This window comes from Protopterus annectens, chromosome 2.part0 (genome assembly GCF_019279795.1).
Source record: "Protopterus annectens isolate FY-2018-M chromosome 2.part0, PAN1.0, whole genome shotgun sequence".
Lineage (NCBI taxonomy): Eukaryota > Metazoa > Chordata > Ceratodontiformes > Protopteridae > Protopterus > Protopterus annectens.
The window spans coordinates 1,270,756,909-1,270,779,824 of NC_056728.1; the positions used below are offsets into that span (position 1 = coordinate 1,270,756,909).

The 22,916-nt window shown below is 42.7% G+C and overlaps 1 protein-coding gene across 2 annotated transcripts in view; it reads right to left on the reverse strand.

The window, feature by feature from the left end:
• The window catches only part of PLAA (phospholipase A2 activating protein), a 749,216-nt gene that overhangs the window by 319,225 nt on the left and 407,075 nt on the right, over positions 1–22,916 (reverse strand). For both annotated transcript variants that reach the window (XM_044061441.1, XM_044061440.1), the window contains one exon: positions 17,260–17,417. In XM_044061441.1, coding sequence (XP_043917376.1) covers positions 17,260–17,417 — 158 coding nt within the window. The remainder of the gene's footprint in view (positions 1–17,259; positions 17,418–22,916) is intronic.

Sequence of the window (22,916 nt, forward strand, 5' to 3'; positions counted from 1 at the left end):
GAATCTTGGGACCACCAGGAAGATGTTGAGAATATACAGATCAAGGATAGGGCACCAAGAGTTTTCTTTTCTGGGTACCAGAAACAGTCTGGAGTAGAAACCTTGTCCCCTTTGCTCTGCTGGGACTGGTTGAATAGCCTTGATACTGAGAAGAGAAAGTACTTATTTTTGGGCCTCTGCCCAATGGTTTGGGGGAAGGTCTGGCCAAACGCTTGGGGTTGGCAGGGAGTGGAAGTATAATGTGTATCCCTGGGATACAATGTTGAAGACCCCTCTGTCCTGGGTGATGTACTCCCAGTTTTTTTGCATGCAAGGCAAGTTTTCCTCCTAAGGGTGCAAGTACTTGGGCAAGGCTTGGAAGAGTTAGGGATAAGTCATTGCGAGATTTTACCACAGGATGGTGGCTTACTACTCCTTGTTTTACAGGTGGGACTGAGCACTCCATTATGCATACACTGAGACTGTAATCTTGGTGGTCTGCTGCCCCTGGGTTTGGACTGAGAAGGTCTGGGAGGGACTGGAAAGGACCAGTTTTTAGAAGGCCAATGCCTACTGAATCTAGGTGGCTGTACCTGTAGGAAATCTTTAACAATTTGCATAGATTTAGCTTTTTCCTCCATCTTTTTGAGGACGACTTCTGCTTTATTGCCAAACAGGCGTTTTTGGTTTAATGGTGCATCTAGTAATTTTGCTTTGACATGGTCTGGCAAGATTTGTTCCTTAAGCCAAGTATGCCTTCTAAGAACAGACCCAGTGACAGCAGCCCTGCAAGATTCTTCTAAGGCATCAAAACCACATTGCAAAGTATGTTTTCCAACTGGGTTAGCAGACTGCATTAACTCTTGTAAATCTTTATGTTCTGCACAATCAGGAATAAACATAATTTTCTGTTTAATTAGCTCCATAACATGTTGCTGATACTTTATAACATCTGAAACTGGCAATTTAAAGCTCTGATGGCAAGAGTAGCAGAGGTGTATACCCTTCTTACCCCATCTGTCTAAAGCCCTAGAGTCCCTGTCCGAAGGGGTAGGGTTTTTGGCTGTTGTAGCCTTAATGCCTTTAGGTCCCTGGGAAATGGTCTCTGGATCCGCAGTAGTATTCTTAAAGAGGAATTTGTAGGAGTCAGGTACTCTGTAGTACCAGTCAGGTTTCCTGGGAGCTGGAGGCAAAGTATCAGGGGTAAGGCTGGATTCCAAGAAGACATCATCTACAATTTCCAGAACAGGACGTATAGCTAGAGGCCTGTACTGAGGCAAGTTTAAAAATTCCCCGAGTCTCTTTTTGGATTGTGGGTAGTCCTGGCACTCCCAGCAGAAATGCTCTCTAAGGGTATGCAGGGTTTCACCAAAAGAAAAATTTTCTGGTGGGGAAGCAGAGAGAATGGAATCCTCTGCATCAGAATCCCCACAGGTAGATAAGGGAATGTCCTGGTAATCAGAAGCTTCAGAGTCAACAGACTCATGATCTGAAGAATCAGAAAGAAAATCAGTTCTTGGTCTTTTTGAGGGGGAAGGCTGGCTTCCCCTAATTAAAGTAATAAGATCTTCAGCCATTCTAAGCATTTGTTTCTGAGGCATGTCGGCCTGAGAATGTGCTTTGGTCGTCTTGTTTCCTAGGCGTAGTGTGAACTCTGGGCCTGAGAAATTCAATATTTTTGGTTTGAAACGAAGTCGTCGGTTTAATATGAAAATCGGAAGGCCTGAATACACCCTCAGTAGCCGGTGCCTGCACAGCGGCTCCGGACCCACCCAAGGTAAAGACATCTGCAGGTTCCATAGTCGAAGAAACATCTCGCGGCATACCGGACTCCGAATGGGTCTCAGTCGAGGCCTGCGAATCTGTAGAAGCGGGTACCAGGGGCTGCGAAAACACCTCACGGAGTACCGGAGGACTGTCGACTAGCTTAACGGAAGCGTTGTCGGCAGTTTTGGACCTATGCTGTCTGTCTCTGTCTTTATCCTTATGTTTCTTCAGAAGATCGGTAGTCGGATGACTTATCGAAGCCATTTCGGAATACAGAGAACGAGAGTGAAAGAATTTAGCGACAAAAATGGCCTGATGACGAACAGTTCGGGCGTTGAATAAGGCACAAAACAGTGAGGTACGTCGTGGACTGGGCCTAAATATGTGACGCAGTAAGAATGAAAATCTCTGTGAAGTATTTGCTTTCCACAGGGAAGACAATTATTAACTTTTTCTGACATCGGTTAGAGCAATAAAAAAGGATCCCCAACAGGGTATTTATCTTTTAGAAGACTTCAGGTCTGAAACTCGAAAAATTAAAATTTCAGGAGTTGGTCGACTGGCACTTGCGAACTGCTTCTGCTTTGGACACTGCACGGCAAGAAAAGCTGAAGTAATGGCATCAACTGCATGTTTTATACCCCTGATAACCTGTTGTTATGGAAGGAGTGACAGCAACCGACGCCAAAATCCCAAGACGATGGTATTTAGGCCGACTGAGAGCTACCTGCAGGCAGATAATCCAAATGTGATGACTGCAATAGTGAAACATGAAGAACATCATATGCTTGCTTCTAATATTCTGACCCTCTGCCTGACTCTCACTCTATCTTAATCCTACCCGATAAAAAAAAAAAAAAGTTGTAATCTAACACATTACTTTTATTTAGTAGTGCCTGTCTAGTACATGTTTTATTATTGTATCCATCTCTATACTTATTTAGTATTCATTATTTATTTAATGTGTGCTTTAATACTTGCTACTGTCTTGTTTGTGCATAATGTCTTAACTTTTATGTATCATTTTGAACTTTTCTCCCCAGCCTTCTGCTGAAAATGGGTTCCTGACCCAGTCAGAATTTCCTGGTAAACAAATGGTAAATAAAATAAATAATTATGTTAAAGGCCTCAATAAAGGAGGAAATTCAACCTCCCTGACCTGGTAGTCCCATGATCAAGAAACTTGCCATAATGGTGGGGTAGACTGGAGGGAAGGCTGAATCAGATAGAAAGAGACAATATGGATCTATCATTAAGGTAAGTACATAACTTTAGTAAAAGATGTTATCGTTTCAGACTGGATTCAACCTGCGGGACAGAGTGCCCAGCCACATAAACCCTAGGGAGCTCTTATGGAAGAATATTGTGGAATATGGTGGACCAAATAAGTTCTGGATCTTGAATGAATGTCTAACTTGAAGTGGGACACAAATGTGTGAGGACCCACCCAAGTAGCAGCTGCATAAACATACAAAGCAGCTTTGGAGAAGACAGCTGCAGAAGTTGCCACAGCTCTACTAGAATGATCTTTTGGTTTGCAATGCAAGGGCTTACCTTTCATACTACATTGAAAGGAAATACAATTAGACAGCCACTGGAAGAGATTACCCTTAGAAAGTGGCACACCCAACTGGGCCTTTAAAATGAAACAAAACTGTTTAGACTTTCTGAAAGATTTGGTTATGCCCAAGTAAAACCTTAATTTGTCTCTGGACATCAGGATGACGCAGTAAATATTCCCCTTCATTGGAAAATTCAGGAAAGGACATTGATAAGTGAATGGACTGATTTAAATTGTTCTCCATAACCACCTCAGTGAGAAAGGCAGAATCCATGAGGAGGGGCACCTTGTTTTTATGAAAGACCAAATATGGAGGTGCTGAAGAAAGAGCCTGCAGTTCTGACACATGCATGGTAGAAATAACAGCCACTAAGAATAAAGTCTTCCAAGACAATAACTTCAAGTCAGCTTTAGCAGAAGGTTCAAATGGAGTTACAGCACCTGAAGCATGAAAGGTAAATCCCATGGTGGTTCAGGGTCCTGGACCAGAGGACACAACAAAAAAGCACCCCCTGAGGAAAATCTTTGAAATTTTGAGGGCAGCCAAAAGCGTATTGCCTGTACCAATGTAAAAACAAGAAATAGCTGCCAAATGAACCCTAACAGTAGAATAACTCAATCCTGAGTTGCATAAATCTGCTAGAAGTCTAGAATCACCTGCAAAGGGCCTTCTAAGTCATCCAAACCTTTAAGAGGTAGCCCAGCAGTGTTTTCACTTACTAGCATGCACCCTATGCATAGACATTTTTGAAGAAGACAATATATGTACTACTCTTTCTGAAGGCTTGGGATTTCTGGCCATCAGGAAAACTGAAGAATCCATGCAGTCAACTTGAGCTTATGAAGAGCGGGCAGATCTAAACCCACTAGGTGAGAAATCAGATCCAGAATGGGATCCAGGACTCAAGGAGGTACTTCAGAAGAGGCCAAAGAAAGGGGGACCACAGCTGATGAGGCCAAAAGGGGGGCAATGAGGATCACAGTCACTCTGCAAATGGGCTGCCTTCTGAATCAACTTTACTATCAGCAGGATTGGACGGTAGGCATACAGAAGATATGGGGGACAAGCATACAAAAGTGCATCCTTGGGTGAGTGTTCCTGAAATCTGCATAGCTGCTGCACTTGGTGTTGGATGGGGAGGTCAACAGATCACAATATGGCATGCTCCAATGCCAAAAAAATCTGAGTGGCAACTCTTGCATTTAGGGATCACCTGTGTAGAAAGAAAATGTTCCTTCTCAAACTATCAGCCAATATGTTGATTTTCCAGGGATGTGCATTGCAACCAGAAACCATTTATACAAAATTGCCCACTGCCAGACACTCATGGTCTGCTGACAGAGGATATGAATGGGTTTCCCCTGTTTGTTCAGATACCAAACGACAGACATGTTGTTGGTCTGAACTGAAATCACACCCTTGGGAATAATGTCCTGGAAGGCCTGCAATGCAAGGAGACACACACTCATCTCAAAGATGCTGATGTGAAGATTGGTCACAATACTGGACCAGGTCCCCTGTGCATCCTCCTTTTGAAATACCCCCCCCCCCCAAGAAGAGAGACACCTGTTGTTACTGTGACCAAAAGGGAGGGAAGAACAAACTTTCTCCTGGTGGACAATAAGGGAGAATCCAACCACCACCACCTGATACATCTCTGCAGACATTTGACAACACAATGGGGAACTTCACTGTATGTTTCGAGTAACACCAGTGCACAAACACTGTCCACTGCAGAACTCTCATGTGGTGCCTCACTAGGGGAAACAAGCAGATGGTGGCTGCCATACGTTCTAAGTCTGAGAATAAGAGAAGCCAGGGGGTTTCGGTGAGAGAGCAAGGAAAAGGCTAGACACCACAGGGTCAACACTCTGGAAAATGGGAATCTTGCAATCTGAAAAACTGTATCTAAATGGCAGCCTATGTACTCCAACGTTTGCACAAGGAAAACTCTGTACTTCTAATAGCTGATTGTGATACCAAAGGAGCTGCATGGCTAGAGTAAGATGTCCCTGACTCGGACTACTGATGCTCTCGTGGAGGAGGTTACAAGCCAATCATCCGAGTAAGGAAGGACCTGGAACACCTGCATCATGAGACAGACTGCCACAACTGCTATACACTTTGTGTACACCTGGGCAGGGGTGCGGTGGGTTGTGATCAAATGCAGTACTCTGAAATGATTGGATCCCAGCCAGATGTGCAGAAACATCCTGGACTGCCTCACTAAATTTATGTGATGGTAGGCATCCTAGAGGTTGATTGTGCACATCCAGTCATCTTTCCTCATAACAGGCAGAATGGAGTGCACTGTGACCATCCAGAACCTGGTCTGTCTTACAAAATGATTCAACTTTCTCAAATCCAGGACTGGTTCAAGGTCCTTATTATTCTTTGGAACCAAAAAGAACCTTGACTACATCCTAGATCCACATTGGTCTGGTGGGACCTCTTGGACAATTCTATTTACTAACAGCTTCTGCATTTTGAAGGCTGCATCTCTTCTCTAACAGGGTAGCATGTCTGGAAGGTGTCTGGTATTTAAATTTCCAAAAATATAATTGTATACAGCTTCTGGATATAACCCTTAACACCCATACATCCTAGATGATGGCCTCCCAAGTTTCTGGTTATACAAACGACCCCTAAATGCCTCCAGAGATGGACAGTCTGGCAACCTCTTAGGGTCACTGAACGAGCCTCCTGGAGAAGGCTCCAAGAAAGTTCTGGCTCTGTGGACCACTACTGCCATGAAGGTGGAACCTATTGTGGTGACCATCCATGCCACAAGAGGAACTTCAGAAAGAGCTTCCTGAAAAGGCTGCTGTGATTTCCTATCAATCAAAAAAATAAATAAAAATATGTAAGCATTTATCTCCTTCAGGTTATGGCAGAAGGTCCATTTAAGGGCAGCAAAACGTACTCCAATGGCAGAAATCATATTCCTGGTCAGTGTGTCCTTACAATTAGGCCCAAAAGGTGAAGAGCTATCAAAGGGGGCATTAATAAATGACTCCCTGAAGCAGTTGCAAAATTAAACAGCTTCATTCTAGCATGGCAATGCATGGCAATGCCAGTGCCAGAGGCTCATAATGTGTCATCAGGCACTTTTGACAGTATCCACATTGACAGGTTAGCAACAGACTGGATGGTGGACAACTGAGTCTCCAAAGTCTTCTGAGACTCCAGAGTTTGCTGTATCTTAACTAGCTTTGACACTTCAGACACAATTTTAAATTGAAGTCCAGTTGAATCAGTGAGATAGTTCAACACCCTCATTGTGAACCTGGCTGAGGAGTAGGAGCACTTCCCAATTGGTCCATCACCAGAGAATCCCTAACTGGGAGATGAACCAAGGAACTCTCCTCAGAGATGTCCTTCTTAGTGGCACTGCTACCGCCACCACAATTACATCAATAGCAGGACCCTCACTCCAGCGTTGCACGTTCTTGGCAGGGTGACAATCTTACTCAGTTTCTTAGGGATCGGTTCCACTGTACCTGGCTCCTTCGCCACTGGCTGGGACATCAAGTCAATAAGGGCATCCGGAGAGGGGACCACCTAGAATGCAGATGGGCCCATCCCAAAGTCCTCCAAAAATAATGACTCCTCCAAAGTCTGTGACTTGGGGACCCCTCTCCTTCCTCAAGGTCAGTATCTTCAGTGAGGGATAGCTGGAGAGAATCCACGTGCTTCCTCTTGTACCGCCACTTGCCCGAAACTTCCAGCTCTGCAGAATTTGCAGTAAATGAAAATGGCTGGGAGCTATGAAGGTAGGGCAGGTTGAAGATCAGGGAAGAGGCAACAGCAACCGACGCCGGACCAAGACTTTGGAACTCGGGCCGACTGCGGGTCACCTGCCAGCAGGATAACCCAAGTGTAATAACTGCAACAGTGAAACACGATGAACATCGGTATTTACGTATTATCGCAACCACTTCAGGAACAACTCACTCTTGATATATTGACATGCCCTTCACGTGGCAACCCAGTTGTGAAAATCATGACTATGCCTTTCATTTAATTCTAGATACCTGCCTGGCACCGATTTTTGGCAGCTTCTTAAAAGACGATACTATCCTGGTCTTAACATTTAACTTTTCATGAGACAGGATGTAAACTCCAGGTTTATCAGACAGCTCTGTACATAACATTAACAGACAGGGACCAAGGTTGAGGGAGGAGTAGCAAAATCTGTACAGGGGCTCTAACTTTTTGGGAACCTATTACAAAAATATTTCATTGGCATAACATTTCTGTTTGGAAGTGTGGTGCTTTCTTGATTATTTCTCAACTTTACAGGTGGGTTGTAGATTTCATAAAAGAGGCTTTGACTATCTTTGACAGACCCACCAAGCTCGGATGATCTGAAATACTCATCAAGTACTGCGTTTATAGTCTCCTCCTTTTAGTTAAAACAAAATTCACTGGGTATATGTATAACAGATAAAGTTTTTGAATTAAAGAGGCCCAAACATGTTACAAACATCCCACAGATGCACATGCAGTGCTGAAAAACCACAACAAACAGGTTGTAGATAACATAACTACCCAAATTGCTAGTAATAAGGACAGTAAAAGTAGAGTGAGTTCTTATATGTGAGTACTGTTGTTTCAGGGCGCTTTTTATTATCTGTCTCTATTTTTGGGACTTTTCCTCCGTTCTGTCACGCTTTGTTCAGGTTTTTTGTGCTAAGAGGTTGAGGGGTATGCCACTATCTATTATTTTATTGAATTTCAGTAAAGACCCACAGACCAGCTACATTGCTTTCCTTTTCCCACACTACCATTTGTTAATGATGTCTCTAAGTATCACAAAACAAACAACGGTACTTATATATATATATATATATATATATATATATATATATATATATATATATATATATATATATATATATGTATATAAAAGACATTACTACCAGTTTGGGTAGTTATGGGATCTGCGACCTGCTCATTGCAGTTTCTGAGCACTGCATGTACAATCCGTGAGATATTTGGAACGTGGTTGCAATAATACGCAAGTACCGAAGGATCTTTGGGCATTTTGATTTAGGTTCCAATGGTGAAGACCATTAAGTAGGGGTCCGACCCATCCAGTGATGGGGATATCTACAGGTACACAGCACAGTGGTGCAATAATTGTGAAGATTAGGTCAAGTAAATTTTTTCCCTTGGTGGGGAGTGAACTATGTAATCAAGTGATTAATGAAGTCTAGGAAGCATTGTGCATATTTGTTTTCAATAGTATACGTCTTCTAATTTACAGAATAATGTTATTAGTTCTACAGTAAGGGACTCAAGATTGTTTACATGAAACTCACTGGTAGAATATTTCACGGGGATACTGTAGTTAACCAGTATGTGGTAGGAAGTCTTAGTGAGAGTTAATAGGATTCAAAGGAGTTCCAGCTCATTATCCTGCTTAGATGTGATGGAGAAACTGAGGAATATAGACACTCCCGTACTTATTATGAACTGAAGTGGTTGGTGCTAATGCACTAGAAACATGTTTCAGTGACAGCACAGACGCGAGTATTTTCTAGGGACAGGTTGGCTTGTACGGAGCACAATTTTTTTTTTCATTAAGGGCTGTAATGCTGATCAGTGCTACATTTACATTTTTTATGTTCAGCTTTACTATGTTGCGAGACATAGCAGATTGACAGTGGGTGGGGAAGGTGAAGAAAGTTGTAAGGTGAATGCCATCCCTTGCAAAGCAGTTATAATAGCATGTAACCTCCCTTTGAAAAGGCACCTACCGGAGCACCTTGGAATGACACTATTAACTCAGCCAATTATGAAAGTCAATTTTTGTCTGTACAGCAGTATCATTCTTGGTGAGGGTATGATGCTACTCAAGACTACCTGAATACCAGCCACAAGTTCATGTTCATAAATTTCCAATATATCTATCGTCATATAAACCAAGGATCTGAGACCTGTCTCAAGCTGTTCACATCCACATGTACAACAACCCTGTCATATGTGTACTACGGAACTGAATATCTAGTAACCTGTCAAATTCTGGCATTTGACAGGAAGTGGTCCCAAAACTAAAAAGCATCAGCAAACACACTATAAGTATCAGTGTGTCTGCCCCAGTAAGTACTACAGAGGACGGAAGGCCGCTCAAATTTTGACCCCTAAGGGGGGTTTCCAAAAGCATAGGTAAAGGAAAAATAGGGAGGGTATGATGATGTATACAAACAAATACAATTACAAAAACATCCCCACCAGTTAGCTTACAGAATATAGAGGCAAAGAGTAATGATGAGGGGAAGGACATTGTAGCTGGTTGATAGTAGAGCCTATCTAGTTCGACATGAGGATTATAGGTAGGTAGAAAACTGTACTATGTCCTCTTGTACCTGTAGTGGTAGTGGTTACAACTGGGCAGAATTGGGGCCACTCTAGGGAGGAGGATAAAGGAAGAGTAGCCACCTCATAGGGGTCCTTGCAGTACAGCAGTGGGTGCTGGTCGCTCTGGTAGGAATGGAAAGGCTGTATTATAAGCTCTGGCAAATGTATGCAGGTTTTGGTCCATGTAGTCAGCCAATAATGTCTTTGGCTGCCACCGTAAGAAGTTTGATTGTCTGGCTGCTTGGTCTGGTTGGGTCAGAAGGTAAGTTCTGTGATTGCCTGGTTCCATGGAATTGGTAAGTCTTTCGGAATCATATTTCCTGTCCAAGTGGAGAAGTAGGGTTTGAAATAGCTCTTTCTTTCCTTCCTGCTGCATATATTGTTAAAAAGGTTGTCTGTCTTTCTGTTGCTTTTGGTTCTGTCCAAGTATAGTAGTAGTTTGGGTCTATACACTATTAAGGTATGCAATTCTGAAACCTCTGTTTTGTGGTTTTGAACCAGTAGAGGTACAGATTTTGCCTGGTTTTAAGGACACCCTGGCTACTGCCGCCCGCTAAAAAAGTTTCTTTAGTCCTCACGGACACTCTATCTTGGTGGAGTCCAAGAAGGGTTTGGTGGCCATTAAGCCTGTAGTTCATTCTTTCTCCTTGCTGAAGTAATTGATAGTAGGGAAAGAAGTTTTCCAAGAGGGGTTTTTGGTCTGATGTTGTTGCTGCTGGTTCATCTTGTGAAAACTTCAGGATTTCTATAATGTAGTTTTGAAGCCAAGTTAAGTATCTGGTGGTTTCTCTGGGGTTTACATTCTTGATTCCTCTTAGAAACTGTCTGAATAAAGGGTGTGAAACTTGGCGGATCAAAGCTGTATTCTTCTGAAATAGCTGATTGCTGTATCTTGATGAGAATTTAGGGCCAGGAAAATTTAGTTGTTTTAGCCAGGTACTCCAGAGACATAGGGTCTTTCCACCTTTGACACATGATTTCCTCAACTGTGATGTTCAAGTTCTTTCTTTGTTCCAGCGAAGTTCGAGCTATCAAAGTTCATGCTCTGGAAAGAAGTATGTGATTTTACTTGCCAGTGTTGTCTACATAGTGTTTGCTATGTCGCTCCCCATGCAGAGGGTTGTAGTGCTTTCAGGTTCTCCACTTTATGGTGCTGTGGTGGGTGGTCCTTGGCAAGGGCATCGCGGTATTGGCCATGCTCCTTCGAGACATGTTCTCAGCAGAGGGTACCAGTGTTGTCTTGGCCAGTTTGAGCTGCTGGAGTTATTTTTTTGATCTGTTCCTCACTTTCCTAATAATAAATTGTGTTGTAAGGCGAAGGTGGGTTTTTTTATGCTGAGTGTGCCTTTAAGTGGGAAGGAGAGATGGTACTTCTTCCATGCTCTACGTGCAGGTGTCCTTGTGCAGTCTTATGCAGGTGGCGGATTCTGAGTGATTCCCCTTTTTCTTGGTATCATTCTCCCATTGTTTTGTGATGGTCTTGAAGATGTGCGCAGGTTCTTACTTGTTGGTCTGATGGGCCTGCTTAATATGTCTGCTAGAGTATTTCTCTTTTGGTGTATGAATATTGCCTGTAGCTTGATTGTCCTTATCATCCTTGTCCACTTCTTAAAAAATCATGTCTGAACCTTTGGAGAATGAGTCTTACCCTGTTTGTTGATGTACCACATCCATCATGTCTTGTTCATCCTAGGCCCAATCGACTTTTGTTAGCTTTGTCCAATTTGATTGCCCTCGTTTATCAGGTGTATTTTATGTTGATGTGTCTGGTTGCTTATCTTGAAGTTCCAATTCTGGCCATGCAGTTCATTGCTGGCGAAGTTCTCGCCACTCTAGGAACGCCCTAACCTAAAAAATTTTACTATAGGAATCCTTTGCTTTGTATGGAATTAGGGACCTGTTTCTTTTAGGGTTGTGTTTGTGTTGGGATCTATACTCTTTAGGTACATGTGTTTTTCTTTATGAAGTTCTGGTAATGGCACCAAAATTATGCATGATGCCTGCTAGCCTGTTTTCTGCAGTACCTTGATTTGCCGTTAACTTTCTTTTTGTTTGTTAGTGCCAAGAAGTCTTGTTTGAAGTCTTTTGTTTTTCTGCAGTTTGTGTGCTGTTTGTCTCCCTGTGTCCACCCTCAGGGCCCCGTCCTTTTCCTTTCTGTGGGATGCAGTCCTTGTGACCAGTTAAATTAGCTTTATCCTGGTAGTGCTGACTTTGTTTAAATGACCCTTGTTGTAGTGTTGTCAACTTGCTTTTGTTGTCCCTTGTAGTAGGCAGTGGAAAAATATGGGTAACGCCAGGTATGTTGTCTGCAAAGGGCTAGTAGATGATGCTCTGGTGAGTGAATACTAGTGTGTTTAGACTCCTTTCAAGATAAATGCTGAGAATCTGTAGTGAATTGATCCTGCAGTGAATCTGCAACATCTTCTGCAGATTGTCTACATAGGATCGCAGGCATGCCCTTGCAGCCTCTACTCCTACTTCAGCCACCTCTGCCCAGAATGAATTTTGCACAATGTAGGGTCAGGTACTTTTTTTTTGGTACAATGATGGTCTCCAACTTTTTGTATTTCTTGTGAATTGGTCCTTACTTTTTCCTAACTTCTTTGGTTTTGCTCTGTTGTAGAACCTCTCCTTGCCTTGCTTTTGGTGTACTTTTCCATTTCTCTCATGTTTCTTGCTTTGTGATTTGGTTGTAGTATTTCTGCTTCTTGATTTGGATAAAGATGTGGCATTCCTCTTGACTGGTGTTAAGTGTTGATGGATCATCGTAACCTTGATTCATGGTTTGTAAACCACTTTGTCTTTTGTTATGTGGTGCCAGTTCTTGAAAATAAAGTTAACTTTCCTTGCAGAGGAGCTGTTAGTTGTTCCCCTGGTAGGTCTGTTTAGGTTAAGTCACTGTGGCTGTGCTGTTGTGCGGCAGTTGTTTGTGTCGGAGGTGTGGTTGTTACCTTGCCCTAGTCGCCCTTCTGCCTCTGCACCTTGGATTCTAGATTGGACCAATTTTCCTGGATTTCTATTTCGCCCCCTTTGAAAGGCCAGTTCCTCTGAAACCTTTGGGGTATACACTTGTTCTTGCTCTTCCTTGGGGGTTGAACTTGTGGCTTTTTTAACGCTTTTCTTTATATTCTTTATTTTCTTCTGCATTTATAACACTGCTGTGCATACTCAAATCTTGAGGTATTATTAGTAGCAATCTATCCGGTTAGCTTTAACATTTAGCGTAGAGGTTGTTCTTTATCCATGCATGTCTTCTTATCACTGTGAATGTCAAATAAATCATGGTATGTTCATTTGGCAGGCATATTTTAATTTTAAGTGAATGGTTACTAACCTGTTGCATGTTATTTACCATCTCTAATACATATTTCTTATTTTCGCTAACTGATCAAGCATAAATTCTTGGTATTGTATCATGTGAAATTGACAGCTTGTATCACTTGAAATGAGAGTAGCTGAGTGACTGCCGAGAACTACCCCCATGTAAACCTTTACCCCATCTTTCTAGTGACCTGCTTGGGTTTTTAGGCTAGGGTTTTAGCCATGGTCGCCTGGACGGCCTTGTAACCTGGGATAGATTCGGGTAGCCCTGTAAAAGGGTGTGAGGTGGTGATGGGCACCCCTGTCTGGGTGGCAGGGGTGGGGGCAGGCAGGGCTGAGCAGTGAATCTGGAGCAGAGCAGACATCAATAGAAAGCAAGGAGGGAGAGGACAGGAGGAGGTAGCTGGTGTTTTGAAAGGTTCTGAAGTCTTTAAAGGTTCTAAGAAAATCTTGAATCTGCTCTTCTTGCTGCTGCCATTGAAAATGTAAGGGCATGGCATGTAAGGTTGGAGAAAAGGGAAATCTTTCTGGAGGAGAAGCAGCTGAACAGATCAAATCTTCAAATGATTTCAAACTGGCTCAGTGGGCCTCTGGCTCTGAATCATCATTCATCTCACAGGAGGACCTGCTCTCAGGGCTCTGCCCTAGGTCCTCAGGGAGAGGAGTGTCCTCTGTCTGGGTAGAGATTTGATGAGATTGAGAATTAAAATCTTCTGCCAAAATCTTCTGCCAATACTAGCATTAGAAAGGTTGGCTAGAGGGCCTGGTAGAAGGCTTTTAAATTTTTTGGCTGCTAGCTTTGGCTGCTTTAGTTCCCATGGTGGCATGGAGGCTGACAAGGCTGTTGTGGCCTTAGAGAGTGAGAGACATCCAAGAGACATCCAAGGAATGGTTCAATGGGTAACAGGTCAATAAGAGGTTGGTTCAATCACAATAGGCAGGGCCTGTAGAGATAGATTAGATTCAGCTGTACTTTGATCAGTTGTTTCAGCCGAACCGAGACACTCGGCTGTTTGTTTAGGCTTTGGTTTCGCCAAACCATCGGATCACGGTCGCGCTCTCTTTATCGCGTTTTTTTGGCAAAGGTGTCGGAGGGCGACATGGCCAATGTGTGAAAAATCAGTAATCAAAAACTGTTCCCAAACTCCGACCACTAAGCTGCGTTAAAAGGCTCGGAGAAGGAGGTCGTAACAGGCTGCTACGCTGTATTGTGGGGGACTAAACAAACAGTAAGAGTGGAGTGGAAATCTTTATGAGGAGTTGTTTGTAAACAATTATTATTAAATTATTAACTTTTTCTGACAGCTGAGAGGCAGAAAGGAGTCTTTAGCGGGGTAACTTTAGGTTTAGTATTCGGTAGCCAATTTCTCCGTAACCGACCGGCCGACCACCCGCACTTCTGCTTCACGCAGCTTTCGCTGGGCGAGAAGACAAGAAAGGCGCCGGGGCGTGCTTTTTTACCAAGACCAACAGAGATGACAGAGGGTGAAGTGCGACGACATCAATGCGACGGACCCGGACTTTGGAATCGGGCCGACTGAAGGGCTGCTTGACGCATGGGACAACCCCACTTGTGAGACTGCAGATGCATCCATGAAGGACATGCTCACAGTCACTTTTCCTTGCCTGGCCTAGTAGGTGGTGAGTCTGTGTCTTAACTATTCAGTCACTTATGGCTAGGACATTTCCATGTGAATTTACTGGCTGGACTGGCCTTAAGGCTTCAAGACAGAGAGGCGAGTGACCCTTGACGGCAGTGCTTGTAGTGAAGAGTGCTGAATTTGCACAGTGTAATATTTTTGTAGTGCTAAAAAGAATATATGTGACTGGTTTAAGCCTCAGAGGCTACAAGATTTGGAGAGAGACTTACGAAGCACCTCAGCATAAGAAGTCTTATTTTTGGTAAGTGGCATGATGGTGAGGGATGAATGTGAGTACTGACAGAAAGTTTAGATGAGAGACTAGCCTCCAGATTTAATAGATGTCTGCACTCTTACATGTAGAATCAATGTGGGATACAAGTAAGTGGTTATCTATACGTAAGAGGCAGTATGAACATTGCTTCAGGGTGCCTATTGCTAAATAAGTTAGTAATGGATGGTGTAATGGTACAATATCATCCCACGGTTGCCCGAGTACACAGTAGACAAGAAGGAGAAACAGCTAGCTGAAGTTCACTTGGTTTGAGGTAAACAGACTCGCAATTAACCAAAAGGGCTCCTGGGTCACCTCTTAACTACCCAACCTGACTAATACACAAAATAAAAAACAAATAAATAAAAAATATAGTGAAAAGTTTGACAGTTCACTGCAGACAGCAAATGTAGGCTAGGTTAACTTTCTCCTTTTGAATGTTAAGTACAGCAAACAAAGGTCTGGAGAAACCAGCATTCATGGTACATGACTGAAAAGAGGAGGGCTCCAACAAGCCTGAGAAAGTTCTGTCTGCCAATTCATTCTGCTATGTGAGGCATTAGTCATACTCACAATGGAGAATGAACATCTTCTCACTAGAAATAGTCATTAAGGGCAAAGATGACTTAAACCTACAAGAAATGCAAGCCATCGAATACTGTACTGTACTACTTACAATTATCCAAGGTCTGATCTAAAAATGAATGCAGTACAAAACATGATTAATGGACTATGAAGTATGATTTAATTAGCATCATGGAAAACTACAGCAGTCCAAAAACTTGTTTACTTCTGAGGCATCCAAGAAGCCTATCAGTGCCACTCTTCTGAAGAATCTACTCTCTGGATCAAAGAATCTACTCTCTGGATCAGCTCTATACACCATCCTCCCCTCTCCTTTCACCTAAGACTAGAAACTGCCTACAGAAAGATGTTGACATTCAGTTCATGCATTATATAAAGAGATCACCATTGCACTACCTTGCAAGAACTTGGCTGGCTTGAACTTAACCTTAAGATGGCTCACTTATTAACCAAATGTAATTTTTTTTTTACAAATCTGTCTGCCTGACCATCAACCACAACTTCAAATCGTATTCTCCAAACATAAAATTGCAGCACATCGGTCAAGCATCTGTCAGGCTGTGAAATATATAAATATATAGTCTCTTTGTTCACTATCTTCCTCTGGGCTACAAACAATTCCTCTACAAACACAAAGGAATAACATCTCTAATAATTTTCAAGTCAGCTACTCATGTTACTGTGGATGTTGCTATGGAATTATCTGGACTATCTGTACAATTTAACCAAAGTGACGTGCTAACAAACCTAATTTAAAGCCATATTATCTACTCCGGTTTTATTTTGTTTCTAAATTCTTTTGTTTAACTTCTTGACTTCAGTTTTATAATACTCTAAAATACATTACTATTGGGTGTGCACTGCTATTCAGCTTTCCTTGCATTTTTTTCTGTCTCCTTTTCCCTCCCTCATGTCTGCTGAGCATTAAACCTCTCCTACTGGTCCTGAGCTCATTTAATCCCCTGCCACTGCATGAAGGCGACAGCCAATCTGCCAGCCATCATACGAAGAGACGCGAAGGCGGTCTGTGCCAACAACAGTATCCAGGTATGACTGTTTCTACATGATGCTGTAACCGCTCTTCTAATAACTGATAAGCGTGCCCAAATTACTGGAAGGCTTCCTATATTCTCCCTGTCCACCTGCATGCACCTAGTGACACTCTAACTTGGACTAAAACCACCAGCCTGGATGCAGCAAGTCTATGTCCCTGGTTCTGACTATTTTCAGTGCCAGGTTAAGAGTGTTGAAAAGCTGACCAAGACTCACCTCTCCCTCCTTTTAGGATGGGTAAGTCAGAATCAGCTGCTCATTCCTATCCTGCCCTTCCCAGCTCTCCCAGTGCACAGGCTACTATTCCAACTCAGGTCATCTGGATTAAAGTCATGGCTTTACATCCCTCACTGCCACAGAGCCCAGCAACTTACTTTTGCATTTACTGCAATTCACATACACATATACCCATAAATTTATATCACTATTACAAATATTTGTGTGTTCCAGACATTTTGTTTTATTTCCTTTGAATTTACTATACAATGACTTATTCTGCATTCATGTTTTTACGCATGTACTAAATTCTGTATTATAAATAGGAGATCTTCTGCCAGATCTTTGACAAAAATGGACACTTTCCAGACAGGCAATTTGGTTAATAAAATACAAATAAATAATAACATTCACTCTAGGACAAAGATGGCAAAACTACTTAAACATAATAGTCACAAAAACATTACATGCATAACTAATGCAGTCAGTCTGTAAGTACCTTTCCTTCATACAAGACTCTTCCAGATGTCTGCTGAGTTGCTCCAGATGAACCTACTACATCTCCTATCTTACACCATCTTCCTTCAGCAGCACTCCACTGATAGGCTTCAACACTCTTGTCAACTTTAATTAAGCGGGTCTGTCCATCCCTGGTACCTGAGGAAAATTAAATTAAAAACGTTTAGCAGCACAGACTTATCAGAGAAGTCAAAGTTTGATATATAACTTAGAACGATGTGTACCTGTTTTACTTATCGTGATACCCAAACACAATCTCTATCAAAAAGGATGTTATGTGTAATAAGGAACTGTGTGAGAAAGCAAGTACCTCTCCCTTCTTCTTACTGCTTGGTGGTAAAGGGGGCTAAAGCCTTGACTATGATGCAGACACAACCTGAGTTTGAATATTGGCTCAGGTACTGAAGTTGTAGGATGGGAGTAGCTGGCTGATGTTGGTTTTCGCATATTGGGTGGGGGTGGGGGGTCAGAGACTGGTGGTTCTGTCTGGCTGCTCACCACCAACCGCTTGTAGGTAACTGCAATGTAGCTAAGATTGGGATATGGGCTTCAAACTACCAAGCTGGTAACAGCAGCACTCATTCAGCATGTGGGTGCGAACATACAAATGGAAAAGAGAGGACCCTGTGGGGCCATTCAATGATGAAAATGCCTATATCAACCACCAGGGATGGGGTTATGGCCAAAAAATATATAAAGTGCCTATACAGCCTGCAGTGGTACATGCAGGTGAGTGCAAAAACACCTCCAAGGATGCTTGGATGATGAGCTCCTCCCCCTTTCCATTCAGCTCTCACTCCCATACTGAGAAATCCCCAGAACATGGAGAACAAATAAGCTTAAGATTAACAGGGATAGTCACAGAGGGAAAAATAAACAAAAAGAAAAGCAAGCACTTTTCAGCTGTTCAGCACTTTTAATTACCTGTGAAGGCAGCCTGCATCAGCCAGGAACTGTATGGTCCATTGTGGCACAGCATATGATACTGCATTTCTATAGTACTACTGCTACTTTTCTGAAGTACCTTTAGAAACGTCTCACTTGCCATCATACTCGGACACTTCTATACAGACTCAACTTTCTCGGCAGCATGATATGTTTGCAACTGAACAACAGAATTTTTGAAATACAAACAGGATCTTGGGCTACAAATCCTAAGACTACTGCAGCTAAATGTGAGTAATGCAGGTCTGATAGCCTATAGAATATGCCAAAGACAATCAATGCCTGCTTGAAGGAAACTTTCAATGTTACTCCCTCTTGAGAGGATGCAGCTTCCCCAGTCATTCATAAACAACATTAAAGAAAATGTGTACAGACAGTTTAAATTACTTTTTAGTGTTTATATATTTATTTGCTTTTTAATAGTCATTTAAAAAGCAAGAAAAACTCATGGAAGACTAAATGAATTTTAGTCAAATATGGCACACAGAAACAGTTTTGAGTATTCTCCTAATCAGGTTGACAAGGTTCACTGCTCTTAATTCTATCGCCATTTTAACTAATATTACTCTAACTTAAGCAATGAATGGGACAATACTAAACTTACGGCCTGATTCAATACAGCCTACACTAAATGTACACGATATGTATTCAACAAAGTATTAGTTTAAGGGTGTGCACACTTATGCAACCAGCTTATTGTACATTTTTTATTTTTTCCTCTAACAGATTTGTTTTTCATAGGTAGGTACTAGGCTATTGGCCCTAGGGCCTATATAAGCCTAGCCAAAAAGGTACCCTGGCTTTCACCACCCAAGAAAATTATTTTCCTGTGCCCCTGTAGAGCAGAGCCACAGAAGTGATCCCTGGGGTGAATTTCTTATTTCCCATCCAATCATCAAGATTTTTCTTGAAGAGTGCTAATGAGGAGCTCTGTTTGACATAGATAGGTAGTCTGTTCCAGAGTCTGGGAAGTCTCTGGGACAGGAATCTATCCCTCCAGCATGTTCTGTTTATTGTGGTGACAAGGTTTAGGTCCCTACAGCATGCAGTTCGGAGGGATTGGGAATTCTTTAAGTGGAGCATGTCCAACAGCTCTGGGTTTGACATAGCTTTGTATGTTAGGCAGAGATCGCCTCTCAGTAGGTGATATGCGACGGAGTAAAGTTGGAGTTTTTTGAGACTGTCTACGTAGGGTATCTGTTTGAGGCCAGTAATCCTCTTTGTGAGGTATTTCTGTGGCCTCTCCAGTTGTTGTAGATGTACTGTGAGGTATATACCAAAAGGGGCGTTGGACTCTATAATGGGTCTAATGAGTGACGAGTAGAGGGGAACAATGACCTCTTTTTTTTCTGGATGAGAAACATTTTGTGATGAGGTGTGCCACATAGAAGGATTTCCTGACCACTGTGGCAATGTGATTATCAAAGGAGAGACTACTGTCCACCTGTGTCCCAAGGTCTCTTATCACACTTTCAGTGTTATGTAGACTACCACCTATGTGGTAGTTCATGGGTACAGTGTTTCTACCAAAGGGGATGACAATGCACTTTTTGGCATTGAACTTCAGGCCATAACTTTGACACCAGGCATCTGTATCAGTGAGGCCCTTTTGTAGGATGTCCACATCGTTAGGAGTTTCGATTATGGCTCCCATTTTGCAATCATCTGCAAACTTTGTTAGCCAAAGATCTTTTGTGTTAGCCTGTACTTCAGGGAAGTATATACCAAACAGGAGAGGACCCAGGACTGAACCCTGTGGTACTCCACTTGTCAGTGGTCTGAAGTCGGACTTGGAGTCTGCTACTTTTCACAGTGTGGGTTCTGTCTGTGAGCCAGTTGGCAACCCATCTTGTGACAGAGATTTATACCTAGTTTGGTGAGTTTATCTATAATTCCAGAGTGGGGGATGATATCGAAAGCCTTGGCAAGATCTAGATAGGCTGTGTGAACCACCTCACCCTCATCTATGGCTTTGGTGACTGCTTCAAAGAAGTCTATTAGGTTTAGGAGACATGATCTGCCTTTTACAAACCCGACCTGGGTGGGGTCCAGAGTTTGGAGATTACCAATGTCTTTGTTTATGAGTTCCATGATGATACGTTCCATGGCCTTGCAAACCAGGCTCATCAGGCTAAAGGGGCTTTGATTGAACATGGCACTTAGGTGGGGTGCCAGTTCGTTCTGTAGTTCATGTAAAATGCAGCCTGGGACATTGTCAGGTCCCATGGATGCTGTGTTCTTGGCTTTGGAGCGTGTGTTTTTTACCTGTGCAGCCGTGATTACAGGAACTTTGCATTCTTCCGGTATAGAGACGGGCCCTCTACGGGGTGAGGGGGGACGGGACAATTCAATTGAATTGTACAGGTTATAGGTCACATAAAAGGTGGAAAACGTTTTGAAATGATTTATTGTGGTCTCATTTTTTTATATCACAAAAGTACAGTTTTGTACCTACCATAAATGTAGATGTTCGAGGATCTACATTGCTGCAGTCATGACCTGTGGGTAGTCCGCTGTCCTAGGCTGGCGTCGGTCATTGATGACCAACGCCATATCCTCAGTCTTTCTTGCCCCAGATGTCAGAAGGCCTAAAAGGAAAGGCCAAAGCCAAAAATAGGAAAAGCCCAACAACCCCCAGTGTGTAAGTAAAGAATATCTCCAAACGAAACCCAGCAACCCCAACCTATAGAGGGGAAGGGAGGGACTGCAGCAATGTAGATCCTCGAACATCTACATTTATGGTAGGTACAAAACTGTACTATGTTCTTCGTCTCACATTGCTGCAGTCATGGCCTGTGGGTAGAATCCCAAAGCAAAGGAAAAGGGAGGCTGGCAAATTACAAAGAATTAGGGGCTGCTAACATGCCCTGTAAAACTGCAGTGGCAAACCCTGCCCTGGACTTGGAATAGAGAGGGAGATGGTAATGCTTAGTGAAAGTGTGTACAGAACTCAAAGTAGCAGCTTCCAAAATATCCTTAGTAGCCACACCCCTCAAAAAAGCAGTAGAAGTGGCAGTAGCCCTAGTAGAATGAGGCCTGATCCCAGCAGGGACATCCTTCCCATGATGAGAATAACAAAAGGCAATACAATGACCAATCCACTTTGAAATAGTCTGCTTAGAAACAGCTTTTCCCTGCGAACTCAAAGCAAAAGAAACAAATAACTGTTGAGTCTGTCTGAACTCCTTAGTTCTGTTCAAGTAGTAACGTAACTGCCTATGGATATCCAAAGAATGCAAGACTTTTTCCCCTTTATTTTGGGGTTCAGCATAAAAAGTAGGCAAATGAATAGACTGATTCAAGGCCACACTAGAAATCACTTTAGGCATAAAAGTAGGGTTAGTCCATAGAAACTCTATCCTTATGGAATATCAAAAAAGGTTCAACTGCCATGAGAGCCTGCAATTCAGATACCCTCCTGGCAGAGGTAATGGCCAACAAAAAAGCAGTCTTCCAAGACAAAAACTTCAGTTCAGACGTAGCTGCAGGTTCAAAAGGAGGTAAAGTAAGTTTCTCCAAAACAAAATTGAGATCCCAAGAAGGAGTAGGAGCTCTCATGGGGGTCTTGTATTCTTTGCCCCTCTAAGAAATTGTTTGAACAAAGGATGGGAAAATAAAGGAGGGTCACAATCATAGTGAGCAGAAATGGCTGCAGCATGAACCTTCACAGAAGAGAATGACAAACCCTTGTCCAGTAATTCAGTAAGGTACTGTAGTGCAAAACTCAAATTAGACACTGAAACATCAAAACCCTTTGCAGTGCTCCAAAGAAAAAATCTCTTCCATTTATCAGCATAAACTTTTCTAGTGCTAGGCCTAGCTTCCAAAATGACATCTAAAACCTGTTGAGGAAGCTGAGACCCCACTGGCTCCATCACAGAATACGCCAGGCTGTCAGATGGAGGGACTGCACCTGAACATTGAGAAAATGATTGTTTGACTGGGACAACAAATGAGGAACCTGTGGCAGAGGCCAAGGAGGTTCCTGGATTAAACTCCTCAGCAGAGGATACCAATGTTGACGTGGCCAGTCTGGTGCTATTAGAATCATGCAAGGCTTGTCCCGTCTGACTTTCAAGAGCACCTTGGGGAGGACAGGCAGAGGAGGAAAAGCATAAACGTGAAGGTTGTTCCAACTGAAAGACAGAGCATCCACTTTCCAAGCATCTGGGTGGAACATCTTTGTGCAAAATTTTGGAAGTCGAAAATTCAGTGGGGAAGCGAATAGATCTATGTCTGGAGTTCCCCAAGCCACAGTCAATTGTTTGAAAATCTGAGGATCCAGTTTCGGATCCACCATTTGTCTGCTCAAAATATCTGCTAGGGAGTTCTGTGCTCCTGGCAGAAAAGAGCAGTCTCCCATAAAATCATTGCTTGTCTGCAAAGATGCTTGTTGATGTACCACATGACTGTTGTGTTGTCTGTTTGTATCAACACCTGTCCTGGCTGAAGGAGTTCCTTGAATGCCATCAAAGCAAATTGAACTGCTAACATCTCCTTCATGTTGATATGCAAATGTAGTAGTTTGGGAGGCCACATGTCTTGTATCCATTTTCCATTGAAGTGTGCTCCCCAAGCCAAGTCCGAGGCATCCGTTAAGATCTGACTCGCCTCTGGTCTGAACACAGAGAGTCCCTTGTTTAGGTGACATTCCTGAGCCCACCAAAGTAATTCTTTCTGGATGCAAGGTAT